At 36.1% G+C, this 14,060-nt stretch overlaps 1 protein-coding gene across 1 annotated transcript in view; it reads left to right on the top strand.

Annotated features, from left to right (window-relative positions):
• The window catches only part of LOC145997440 (uncharacterized), a 697,926-nt gene that overhangs the window by 120,847 nt on the left and 563,019 nt on the right, over positions 1-14,060 (top strand). Inside the window, exons 2-3 of the mRNA XM_083134479.1 lie at positions 8,514-8,703; positions 12,635-12,828. Coding sequence (XP_082990605.1) covers positions 8,514-8,703; positions 12,635-12,828 — 384 coding nt within the window. The remainder of the gene's footprint in view (positions 1-8,513; positions 8,704-12,634; positions 12,829-14,060) is intronic.

Genomic DNA, 14,060 nt, shown 5'->3' with positions numbered 1-14,060 from the left:
TACTGTAGCCCCCTGAATATGCAATATAGGCCCAATACGAGGAACTTCAATAATTTTCACACACATGTTATTAGAACTTCCTAAGGTGGTGTTATTATTGGTGGTTTTATTGGAAGGCAAGGATTATATTTTGACTTAGTCAAAAACGAGCAAAGTTTAGTCACTTTTGTCTAAATCCAGTACTCATAATAGCACCGACCCGATTTTCGTCAAAACTGACTTCATACCATTAGTAATTTCATTTCAGTGAGTTATGTAGTCAAATGTAAGAAACCAATTTAGTCACTTTTTGACTAAAATGTAGTCAAAATTGAATAATTACTGCTTCTCAAGGCTAAGGTGGATTGATATTTTTTTTTACTAAAATTTGGTAAAAATTTAATAATTACTACTTCTCAAGTCTGAGGTGGATTTAGTCATTTTTTGACTAAAATTTAGTGATAATTGAATAATTACTACTTCTCAAGCCTGAGGTGGATTTAGTCATTTGTTTACTAAAATTTAGTCAAAATTGAATAATTACAAAGATTTATGCACACTACTACTTATGACAATATGCATAAAATATTAATCAGGATATTTACTTTTCGTCAACTGGATCCAACATCCTTTTTTGGCTATTCAATAAATATTCAATTATGTATCTATTTGACATTAATTTCTTTGCAGGACAGTTGTTTTTAACTAAACGTAAGCTACGTGTTCTGTTATATATCTTTATTCTTATACCGTGTTTTTACTTATTCATGTAATAATAATAATACAATACTGATTAATTTAATATTATCAACAGACCTATATATTATATGAAGGTGTTAATTTAAACATTTTATATTATTATGATCACTGTTGTTGTTATTATTATTATTATATCTGAGACCCTTGGTTCGTACCCCACCCCCAGAAATATATTTCTAGATACGTGCCTGATGACCTACAACGCTGTTGGATCATAAAATTAACGTAGCTGGCAACACTGCGCATTGCATTAGCGAAACTCTTGAAGACCGTTCCTTACATGGCCGGGATCTTTGGTTTTACGTAATAGAAAGAAATGAAGCTAGAGATGTTAAGATCAATCCGTAAGAGCGGACTAATTTGTGCCAATTACCGTCACGTGGACATCCGCCATTTTGTGCGCGCCGCTTCGCTGAGCGATGCGCCATTGTCTTCTGGTAGACTCGCAACCCAAGTAGAAATCCGGTCTTTAAAAGCAGTGTTTCAAGGTCGCGAGGTGTTGCATTGGAAGAATGGCGAACGCTAATTGATACAGCGATAATCAAGAAGAGTAAGGTTCACGTAAGGTTCTTGTAATGATTTGCTCTGTGACCATCACTTGAAGTCAGGGTTGGCAAAGTTTGTGTTTCAAAAGAAACAAAACAAATAGTTTTTTTTTGTTTTAAATGTTTTAAACAGTGTTTTAAACAAGAACCGAAAAAAACATATTTTAATGAAATGAAACGTTTAAAACATAATGCCAAGAAGACTTATTGTCTAAGAATAATAATTAATAACTGTTAATCATCCAAGGAATGGCTGTGTTCCTTATAAATAGACCTCGGAATTTTGGTTTTTAACCTATTTTTTCCTTTACAGGTATGTAAGAAATAATAAGTTATATGTCAGCGTTTCGTTAAAAAACGCAACAACTGATGAAGTTTTGTAGTGCCTAATAAATATTTGCTTGTTAGAACCTTTTTTAGGTTTATGTGCCTAAATCAAGCCTATTTTTAGGTTTTTATATATTTTGAAAGGTTTTACAGGATTTTTATGTCTCACAGAGGCATTTGCTTTGTTTGGTCACGAAAAACTTCAATGACGAACGTGTTTCAAACGTACTCTCTGTCGATTCCCCTTCCTCCAAGTGCATGGTGATTTTTTCAGAGCTCTAAACAAAGCAAAATGTCTGGTGCCACTGTTACCTGTACAATCCAAAATGGTCTGATCTGTGTGGTCTCACTTTCGCGTCACTTCGGAGCTTTGTGGCATTCACGCCTTGCAAACTAACATTTCAGCATTGAAGTTTGCACCACTGACTATGTTATTGTTGAATAATTATTTTCAGCATATAAGACGATCCTCACAGACAAAATTCCAGAGTTTGACTGTGGGTAACATGAGAAAAGATTTTTGCCTAACTATATAGCAAATTTCCAATGGTAAGTTCTGCCATCGCCGTAGGATTAGGCAACCCACATAACGTTATGAAAGATAGTGCATATTTCAGGATATAGGGGTCCCATTTTCATTGCAAGACTATACCTAATCAGCATTTTTCAGGATTTTGGAACTATTATAAGTTTTTTTGAACCGAGTTCAGGATTTTTTTAGCCTGATTTTAGATTTTTAGAACCTATTTTAGGATTTTTAGAGCCTATTTTAGGATTTTTAGAGCCTATTTTAGGATTTTTAGAACCTATTTTAGGATTTTTGGAGCCTATTTTAGGATTTTTGGAGCCTATTTTAGGATTTTTAGAACCTATTTTAGGATTTTTGGAGCCTATTTTAGGAATTTTAGAACCTATTTTAGGATTTTTAGAGCCTATTTTAGGAACCTAAGAGCACACTTTTTAGAACCTAAAAGTCCGAGGTCTGCTTACAAAGTAAAAATTTGACTAACTTCTTAAAATACATATTTATGTTGTAGAGATTTTGCTAAAAAAACAAGGCCCGTGTTAATATGAAAGGTCCTGAAGATGCTACACTATTACATTTGGCTGTTAAAAGAGGCTACAAGAAGATAGTAAATGCTCTGATGACAAGGGGCTGTTGGAGAAGCTTTAGCTAATCCACAGTTGCCAGGCTCCACTCCGTCCACGTCTTTGTTTTGTTTTTTTAAATACATTTTATCATGAATGCAACTAACATTAGAGTTGACGAGCTGTATCTCTGCGGGTGACCTTGACTAATTCGCGCAGATACAAGTCCGTAGATGCTACCTATTCGCCGTTGAGTGGTCGACAGCTCTTACAAAGTTAGAGGAGAATGACACCCATTGGCTAAGGCAGCCGGTAGCTCCTCCCTTTGCTACTGCGCAGCCAGTCGTGGTCAAGGTTCACCCGCAAAGATACAACTCGTCCACAACTATGTGCGGTGTGTTAAGTGAGGAACAAAACTGTTTCATCCATATAGCGTTCAATTTTAAAAATGTTTTAAACACTTGTAAAAAAAACAGCCAGGAGTTTAAACGTGGTCCACGGGTATTCATCACGATATGTATCTTCATTAATTCAACATACATTTTCAGCCACTGAACAGATTTCTATGCGCAATAAACAAAATGACACGGATTGAATGAAAAGGCAAAGTTACAAAACACGCAAATAACCACAAACTATCAAACATCAAGTATCAAAATGTGTTTTAAACAAGTCTGAAAGAAACATGTTTATAACACTCTGTTTTAAACGTTTTAAAGAATTGTGGGAAAAAATAAAGCGGTGTGTTTTAAACTTTTAAAACAAGTTGTTTAAAACACTTTTGTTTTAAACATGCCAACCCTGCTTGAAGTGCAGAGGGGGAATGTTTGTGGCTGGATGGAGGGATGCTCCTATTGGTTAACATCCTCCTCACTTGTAGTACAGTGGGATCCACGAGTATTATCGTGCAAATTGTCCATGACTATTTTCATTAAAATTTCTCTTACATCCTATATGTTTTTAAGCGATGGATTTTTATGTATGATGTTGCAGAAGTTGTCAACAGCTTGTTTTGAGTTTTCTTTTAATTCTTGAAGCTCTTATTAGGTCAAATAAAGTGCGTGAACATAGTGATGGACAATTTGCAGGGTAATACTCATGGATCCCACTGTACGTCTGTTAGGTTTATAGCCATGTGAATGTGTCAAACGATATTCAATGGGACGCGAGAAAAAAATAATTAAGATATGAAAATATATGCTTACTTACCAAGTGTTAGGTAATAATCAAAATCTAATTATTGATAACAACTCGTTTCCAAATTCAAGTACTTAGGAGTAATACTAACAAATGAAAATTATATTAAAGAGGAAATAAAAAGTAGGCTTAATTCAGGAAATGTATGTTACTATTCTCTTCATAAACTTTTGACTTCTCGTTTAATATCTAAGAAACTAAAAGTTAAGGTACTACTTTACTATACCTGAGACACCTGGGAATAATTTCTTTCGCACTTTTTTACATTGCTAAAGTACTATTCTGCATTCCGGAACACTTATTTAGGTGAAATAATTGAATTTGTTAGGAAAGTAATGTATATTTCTTACATTTACGAGTACTAACTGTTCTTGTTTATTTCCACACACAACATGGCGATAGCTTACCGCTGATCGTTCCTTGAGCCAGAAAAACCATTGACGTTAGCCCAAAAATTCACGATAGCCCCACAAACCATCACGGGGACGAGGTATGCCTACTAGGTTAGGTTAGGCCTGTTAGGTTAGGTTCCATTAGCACTCCTTTCGTTCAATTTAGCACATACGGACAATACGAGAGCGTATTGTGCTCTCATGCAGGAAGCAAATGGCGGCAGCAGCAATAGCGCGTCGGAAATAGATTTTCGTACAAAACCACATGCATTCGCATTAAAATGAATCAAAATTACATTCCCGAACATCAACAACGCTACAGAAAATGATTTGCGTAAGTACTTTCTCCTGTAAATTTGAAGAAATCTGTCTCAGGTATAGTAAAGTGTTACCAAAGTTAAAATATACAAAGCAGTAATTTTCCCTGTATTATTATATGGATACGAAACTTGGTCCCTTACATTGAAAGAGGAACATAAATTGAGAGTATTTGAAAATAAGATCCTTAGGAAAATCTTTGGGCCTAAATGGAATGAGGAGACAGGTGAGTAGAGAAGGTTATTAGAACTACATAATTTGTATTCATGTCCAGATATTATTAGAATAATTAAATCAAGAAGACTTAGGTGGGCAGGACATGTGGCACGAATGCGAGAGGAAGGAAGAGTTTACAGAATTCTTGTTGGGAAACCTGATGGTAAGAGACCTGTAGGAAGGCCAAGACGAAGATGGAGGGACAACGTTGAGATGGACCTAAAGGAAATCGGTAGGGATGGAAAAAAGTTTATAGATCTTGCTCAGGATAGGGACAGATGGAAGGCCTGTGTTGCTGCAGCCATGAACCTTCGGGTTTAAGAAGGCTAGAGAGTTAGTTAGTTAAGATATGAATATACACTAAACAGAGATTGAAGAAACGGACGTATAGAAAATGGGATATGTAAAGAGACTAGAGAAGAACATGGAGGAAGAAATAGAGAAAATGGAAGAACAATAAGGATCCTAGAGAGGAGGAATGAAGGAAAGATATATATATATAAAGAGACGAGATCAGTGTTTCCCAATGTGGCTGGCTTAAAGGGGCGCCGCGAAATGTTCCAATATTTTCACCGAAATGATATGATTGTTCCAAATATGTGCTTGTTTAGTACTTTTTATACATAAAATGTCTCTGAATTTGAAATACGTGTTTATATTTTAACTTAAGGCAAGCAACCTAACCTTACTAACTGAGCGTTGCAAGTGTTAGATTTGCATACATTCTGACTTGGACGCCACGGAAAGATCTTGAAACGCTAAGGGCGCCGTGAAACGAAAACGTTTTGGAACACCTGGACTACATAGAGCATGGGCGTAACTTTAGGAGGGGCAAAATCGAACTTGGGACTTAACCTAGGGGGGTCAAAGTTGAGACTTCATTTTTGGGGGGCAGAATCACTTGGGACTTAACAATCGGGGGGCCGAACCCTGTGACCGAGTGGTTAGCACATCGCGCTGCGACGCCAAGGGTCCCGGGTTCGAATCCCGCTCGGGCTTGGTTGTTTGTGAATGTCCATTCATCCATTTCATCATTTCATCCATCATCCCCATCTTCGCAAATTAGCCAAGAGGCACAAAACACGAAGTAAAATAAGCTGAATCAATCAATCAATCAATTAACTTTCGGGGCCAGAATCAAACTTGGGACTGAACTTTCGGGGGCAGAATAAAACTTGGGACTGAACTTTCTGGGGCAGAATCAAACTTGGGACTGAACTTTCTGGGGCAGAATCAAACTTGGGACTTAACTTTCGGGGGCAGAATCAAACTTGGGACTGAACTTTCTGGGGCAGAATCAAACTTGGGACTTAACTTTCTGGGGCAGAATCAAACTTGGGACTGAACTTTCTGGGGCAGAATCAAACTTGGGACTTAACTTTCTGGGGCAGAATCAAACTTGGGACTGAACTTTCTGGGGCAGAATCAAACTTGGGACTTAACTTTCTGGGGCAGAATCAAACTTGGGACTTAATTTTCGGGGGCAGAATCAAACTTGGGACTGAACTTTCTGGGGCAGAATCAAACTTGGGACTTAACTTTCTGGGGCAGAATCAAACTTGGGACTGAACTTTCAGGGGCAGAATCAAACTTAATACTTTGGGAGTTTAGAACTTTTTTGCTAAGTAACTTACATTGTGCAATCATAAAAGTATTCTTGAATACTTTGCTACAGGTTAAGAAAGGTATCCTTAATTTTTAATTTTTGTAACCTTAAAATTTGGGGGGGCAAGTGCCCCCTCTTGCCCCCGCCAAGTTACGCCTATGAGATAGAGATAGGGTTAAATAGAGTTAGAGAAGGATATGGATAAAGAACTAGAGAGAGGGAAGCCGAACAGAGACAGGGAGAAATAATTTCTGAATGTCTCGAATTAATTCCTACGTGCCAGTAACTTTACAATACATTTCTGCGCATGCGTCCTAGTTCGATTGTTCCCAGCATGAGGCCGGTCTATTTCGGTGCCCAATTATACTAACGGTCTTTCGGCAAGTACATTTCCTCTCGCAGACACCAATGTGGCACCACTTGGTTCCGGCAGGGGCTGGTTCACTGAGCCACATCTCTGGTTATCTTGTCCCCTAACGGCACCGACCTACGTCAATGCAACTTCCCTTGATACAGACCGCCCTACATGGCGATGCTGTCATTCTCATTGTGACGTTTGTCCCACTGTGATGTTGGCATTGTTGAAATATGCATGAAGCGAGGTGGATTCTTGCACTTGGGCTTTGACCGAACAGGTAGGTTGAGTGTGTATTGTAATCCCCCCCTTCCCTCCCACAATTAAGAGAAATTCCCGACTTCCGTGACGGGGTGGTTGGTTAGCAGAAAGGTCGTTAAAGGTCCAAGAATTTTAAATAAATTCAATTCCGGTCCAGGAGGGAAAATCAGTAAGCGTAAAAGGGTTCTGGACCGTAAGGAACCTTTTTATGTGTAAAGTATTTAAATACGGTCCAAGAACATTTTCGCGGATGAATTTAAATACGGTCCAGGAACCTTTTTTCCGGCTCAATTTAAATACGGTAAAGGAACCTTTTTTAGTATGAATTTAAATACGGTCCAGGAACAATTTTCTGTATGAATTTAATTACGGTCCAGGAAACGTTTTTCGTATAAATATAAATATGGTCCAGGAACTTTTTCCCAATCAATTTAAATGCGGTCCAGGAACCTTTTTTCCGATTCAATTTAAATACGGTAGAGAAACCTTTCTTCGTATAAATTTAAATACGGTCCAGGAACCTTTTTTCCGGATAAATTTATAACGGTCCAGGAACTTTTTTCAATGAAACAATACGCAACTTGTACTGAATTTAAATTGTCCGAGAAAAAAGGTTCCGGTCCAGTTGCGGAACCCAATAGAACCCATTAGAATTTATGGGTTGCTGTATCTTTAACAACCCTGGTGTAGTACAGCATGCTACGACACCAAGGATCCCGGGTTCGAATCTATAAATAGCCATGGCTGTTCCTTGGGTGTGTCTCTTCATCAATTTCTTCGTATCATCACTCATCCTCATGGTCGCGATTGGCCAAAAGTGGTAGAAAAGCGACGCGAAATAACAAAAATGAATCATTCAAGTTAAGGTAACATGTTAATTTTGGAAGCAAAGTAAAGATAAGCGACTACTTTTTGAAGCAAGTAATCGTAACGTGTTACTTTCGAAGCAAAGTAACGAATACCTGCTACTTTTGTAAGCAAACTGTAACACGTTAATTTTGGAATCAGAAAGGATAACGTGCTTCTTTTTCGATGTAAATAACTGCAATGCGTTCCAATTTTAACATGGAAACGGTTACACGCTACTTTTGGTAACGGTAATCTGCTACTTCTTGCAAGAAAACTAAATATAACATGTTACTTTTGAGGTAAAATAACGACAACGTCTTACATCCAAAGTAACTGAAACGACTTTTCACATTATCTTACAACTTAACAAATTTCTACATTTGACTGTTCTTTTATGGATTTATGACTTGTTTGTAAGTTGTAGATTTGGAAGGAGGCTTTTGCCTCCCCCAATTTCTCAAAGTTATATACAGGGTGGGCCAAATGTACGTATACCTACTTTTGGGCCACCCTGTAGAAAGTTATAAAATTATTATATTATAATTATGTGAAATTATATTTGCTATGCAATTAGCTAATGATAACAACTGTAGTAATTATGTATTTTTGTGTTTTTACAGCTCCAGGCCAACTCGTCCATGTTGGTACGTGAAGTGGTCCACCACCTGCTCCTGGAGTTCCGGCTGCACGAGTACCGGCTGCGGCTCGCGGGGTCTCTGGCCTCTGTAGACCCCGACGCAGACGTCAGCCTCCTGGAGGGGGACATCCTGCTCGTCGACGATGCCTACTGGGTCCCCGACGAACGAGGAGGTAAGGATCGTCACAGCTGTATAATTATACAGTGTGGTATGTTCAGAAAGTTCTCGGAATGGTAACTTCCTCATTGGTCTCCCCGACTATTCCGGGCACTTTCTGCTGCATTGTGACAATCAACTCGTTGATTAGTTATTTTAATAAGCAGCTTGGGTGGCCGAGAACTGTTAGCTCGTTGACTTTAATTTAAATACGAATCGAATTTACTACTTTCTTCATGCAGTTTTTGGATTATGTTTGCTACATATTAGGATTAATACATTATTACTAAATTTTCCTGCAGTTATTATTATTTATGGTATAATGGTGATTTTTTATGTATGAAAATAATTCAGGCACGTATCTGAAGCAAGTATCTCAATAATAATAATAATAATATGCAAATTGAAATATTTAAATTGTAATTAAGTTATATATTAATTAAAATATGTACATTTATGCATATTGCATTTTTATTATTACATGAATACGTAAACAATTGTATAAGAGTATAGATATAACGTCATGTATTTATTATTCAACTTGCGTGTACTTAAGATCGCCAGAATTTGTATAAAAACAAGGAAATTAATGTAAATAGATAAAGAATTGAATATTTATTGAATAATAATAATAGAAAGGATGTTAGATCCAGTTGACGAAAAGTAAATGGAGTAGTAGTGTGCATAAATCGTCCTTGGCACTGTCCTTCAAAGCAGTACGATCCAAATATAATAATAATAATAATAATAATCGTTTATTTTAAGTGTTGAGCACAGTATGAAACCTAATACAGCACTAAGTCAAATACAAAAGTAGAAAGTTACACGAATAAAATAGAATAACATAACATAACAAGTTAGCATATTTACACTTCAGTTTACAGTTTTCAACGAGATCTATTTTATCTCTGATACTAATAATTGTTTATTGTTATATAATATTGTGCAATTAACTGTGTATTGTTCTAATAATAATAATAATTATTATTATTATTATTGAAGTGATGATAACGATTAAACAACCAGGTATATCACTATGTCAAAATTAGTTATACAAAATTACAGAATTGAATACATAATTATAAAATAAAACAGTGGATCCTACAATCTTATACATCAACATAAATTCAAATTATAGGTTTCAACAAGATCAGCTACTAAACCTCTGGCCTTATTTGGACAGGTATGAATTGAGATATACCTATGGGAATATCTGGGAATTTTATAAGATATATTATTCAAAAAAATATTCACTGTCAACTTGGAAAGTTAAGATCTTCTGTACAAAATTTATTCATTTCATTTTTCTTCTTTCTTCTAAGGTAAACATATTCAACTGTGTTAACCATACAGAGTAATGTTGGTCATAGTATTTTTTTTTTAACTTTGTGCATAATAATCTGATAAAATGTTTTTGAACTGATTCAACTTTTTGAAGGTGACTGGTGTCTGTCAGAAACCATAATTCATTAGCATATTCAAGAATAGGACAAACTATCGTTGTATATATTTAGGTATCTTCTTTTTGAAAACTTTCCATGAGAAAAATATAAACCAAGCATCTTCTTTGCTCTTTTCCAATTTTCTGATATGTGCTCATCAAATATGAGAGAGGAGTCTATTAATATTCCTAAGTCGTTATGACTATCGCACACTTGGATTTTATTTTGATAAATAAAATAGTTGGATACTATATAATGAACTTTCTTAGTACATCTTAAAACTTTACACTTTTTCAAGTTAATTCCTATTTCATTAATCTTGCACCAATATGTCATTCTATCGAGATCAGCCTGAAGTTGAGCGACATCATTATTTGTTAAAATACTCTTAAAGATTTTTATATCATCTGCATATAGTAAACATGTGCTAGATTTAAAACATAATGTAACATCATTGATAAAAGCAGCGAACAGAATTGGGCCAAGTGGCGACCCTTGAGGTACTCCACAAAGTATTTCTTTTTTAGAAGAAGTTGTTTCACCAATCTTAACAGAGAAACTTCTATTTACTAAAAAGTTGGAAAACCATTTCAGAAATCGTGGTGATAATCCCATTAGGTCGAGTTTGTAAATTAATAGCTGATGGCTGACACTATCAAAGGCTTTAGCCAAGTCAATAAATAAAATATCAGTTTGGGCTTGCTTCCTAATGTAAGATTTAAGACAATCTATTAAAACCAATAAATTTGTAACAGTAGACCTTTTCCTTAAAAAAAACATGCTGATTTCCATCAATATATTGTTTAAAACAGAACGACAAATAGTCAGCAATTATGTGTTCAAAAACTTTTGCCATAGCATTTAATATAGCAATTGGTCTATAATTATTAATATCGTTGACTTTTCCATCTTTGTTTTTAGTTACAGGTACAATAAACACATTTTTCTAGATATCTGGAAATATTCCAGAAATAAGTGACATGTAAATTTTAGTTTTCAAGATAACAGGTACATCAATTAAGTTGGTGTATAAATGAAGATTAATACTTTTAACATTTACATGAGTTCTTTTTGAGATGGATTTGTGAAAAATCTCACTAAAAGCATTGAACAGTACATCATTATCATAAATAATTTCTGTGATAATATTTTCTCTCTTCTTTCTATTAAAGTGAAACCAAAAAGCATTCTTGTCACCATTAACATTGTTTTCTAAGGAGAAATAGTATTGCTCCTTTACATTAGAATATTCCCTTTTAACATCTTTCCTTAATTGGGAATAAGTACTGTAATATCCACATTGTAAGTTTAAATTTATCGTGATCATTCCATTTAGTTTCCTTGTCATCCAAGGAAGTTGATTGTTTGTTCTTTTAACTCTTGAAGGAATATTGTTATTGAATATTGCATACATATTTCTAGTCAGATCCATAACAGATTGCTGTACATCATTAGATATTTCAACCATATATGGTAAATATAACAATTCATTATAAACATTCACATAATCACCTCTAGCAAAATTAAGACATCTATTAATGTTATTTTCCCTTGATGATACGCAACAAATCGGGGTCCGTATCGTACCAATGATTGATACGGAACAGGGAAACGTTATGCTGGTTTGCAACAAGTGGATGCCAGGCTTTAGGGGTGTGAAATCTGTATTGTCTTTTTTAGACCCATCCAATTCAAAATAGAATGAGAACGGTGGATGAAACTTATGAATTTTAGATAAAGGATGTTTATTAAAACTAATGTTAAAAGTGGAAATGTTAGTGAATAGAAGGTCTCAAACATTAAAAGGCAGTGAAGGGTCATACGATACATTGTGCTCAACTGAATTTGAAAGTGTTGCTATTTCAAAAATTTTTTCAGCCTTCCTTTTAACATAATAATTAGAGCAATACAAATTTTCGGTAGCCAAGTAAATTCCACCAGCATTAAAATCTCCAACTAAAATTATTTTATTGTGTTTCATTAACAGAATAATAATAAATAATAATAATAATAATTGCCTTCCAAGTTCATAGTAAATAAATAACCATCGGTTATAGTACAATCGAGTACAGTATTGTGCTGAAAATTAGATTTTCATTATTTTAGTACTTAATTAGTATTTCGGGGAGGGGGGGTCCGGACCCCATGCCCCTCCCAAGTACGTCCTTAAAAGAATTCATTGTTTACCATTTGTCAGTATGTGGAAAGCAATAGGGCTACACAAAACTTCATCCTTCATACCCCTTTTCAAGAGTCAATTTCTGTTCAGTTTCCCTTCTTGTTATATTACCATGTCAAGTGAATATTCTAAAATTGGTTAAGTGGTTTCTAATTGTTCTTTTCTCTCTCTCTAAAATATGGTGACCTTCTTACACACTTGGTTAAATGCATGAATTGTCCCGGTCTGGAAAAGTCGGGGATTTTTTTTTTTTTTGGTAGAAAATTGTAGACACCCTGTAGTGGTCTCAAATGTGATTTTAGTTTTCCACCTCTCTCTCTTTCCAGACACAGACACCCGGTTTCGGCTAACCGAGAGATTCCTAAGAGGGGAGGAAGAGTACCAAATAGCCCTGGGTTCGACCTCCGAACTCTACGCAGGGCCGTTGAAGAAACTCTCCTCCCTCACCGACGTGGAGCACGAACTCTTGTTCACTGGGTTGGCAACACTGCATGATACGTCTAAGGAACTTTGCCAAGGGGTAAGCAACACTGTTTTCTCATCCAGCGTCTTTACATGTAAATTCTGCTTGAATTCAGTTGTTTTACTCATACTTTTGTTATTTGATGTCTCTCGAGGTGGATATATACAGGTGAGTCGTTCGTTGTAGCGAATGGTGGATTGGAGATGACGTCATGTCGAGACACATTTTTCGCTTAAATTTCGCGCAGAATTTCAACAAATGAAACAGAGAAAGACTGGGGATGTCTTGTTTCATGAGATCGCCATACATCACTGGCGTACGCAGGGGGCTGATGGGGCTACAGTCCCTTTGAAATTTTTAGAAAATCAACATTTTCGAATAACCAGAATCATAAATGCAAACCCCTTTAAAACGACCACAAATTGCCATTTTTTAGAGTAGCTATATATTAATAAACATGCGAAATAACTTATTTTGTGTGGCGCCCCTTAGAAAGCCGCCAGGGGAGCAACTTAGGGAAAACAATGGGTTCTTATGAGTTTAAAAAAAAATCATAAATTCTCTCTTTCATGTATCATGATATTTCGGCACAGTGGCGGCGATTAGGAAGAGGCGATGGGGGGAAGTTGCCCCCACTTTATGCCACTTTTGCCCCCGCACTATGCTAAATCTTATCTACGAAGGAAAGTAAACTGTCTTTGCCCCCCAGTTTTGGCACTTTACCCCCCCCCCATTTTTGGAACCCAATCGGCGCTACTGTTAACGCATACCAACAATGAATCATTACTATTTAAAATCTGTTATTTACAATTGATTGATTGAGTTGGTGCTTTAAGTCCAATTTATGCACAGAAAGGCTAATCGGGACTGGACATGCAGTTTAAAGTGGGATACGAACCACTACTGTCTTCCACCGGGTATCGAACCCGGGACCTCTTGATTACAAGGCAACGACGCTACCACTGCGCCATCGGGGAGGCTCTTGTTATTTACGAATTTCAATAAGTAACTATAATAATAATAATAATAATAATAATAATAATAATAATACGAGAAATTATTGGTTTGGCTCTGGCCGCACGGGCCCATATTAGTTGGCACCACTGTAAGTAGTTATACAATTTTATCCCACCCCGAAAAATCCTGCGTGCCACCCCTCCCTAAAGATCGTTCGTACGCCCTCCTAGATGGAAATAAACCCTTAATAAGTTTTTCTTGTTTCTGCGAGGGTTTTTTAAGGTCGAAAGGAAACTTTTTGTACACGATAGGAAATATCAGGTCGAAAAGGG

This window comes from Lepisma saccharinum, chromosome 13, assembly GCF_977018435.1.
Source record: "Lepisma saccharinum chromosome 13, izLepSacc3.1, whole genome shotgun sequence".
NCBI classification, from domain to species: Eukaryota; Metazoa; Arthropoda; class Insecta; order Zygentoma; family Lepismatidae; genus Lepisma; species Lepisma saccharinum.
This window is presented reverse-complemented; position numbering and strand designations above follow the sequence as displayed.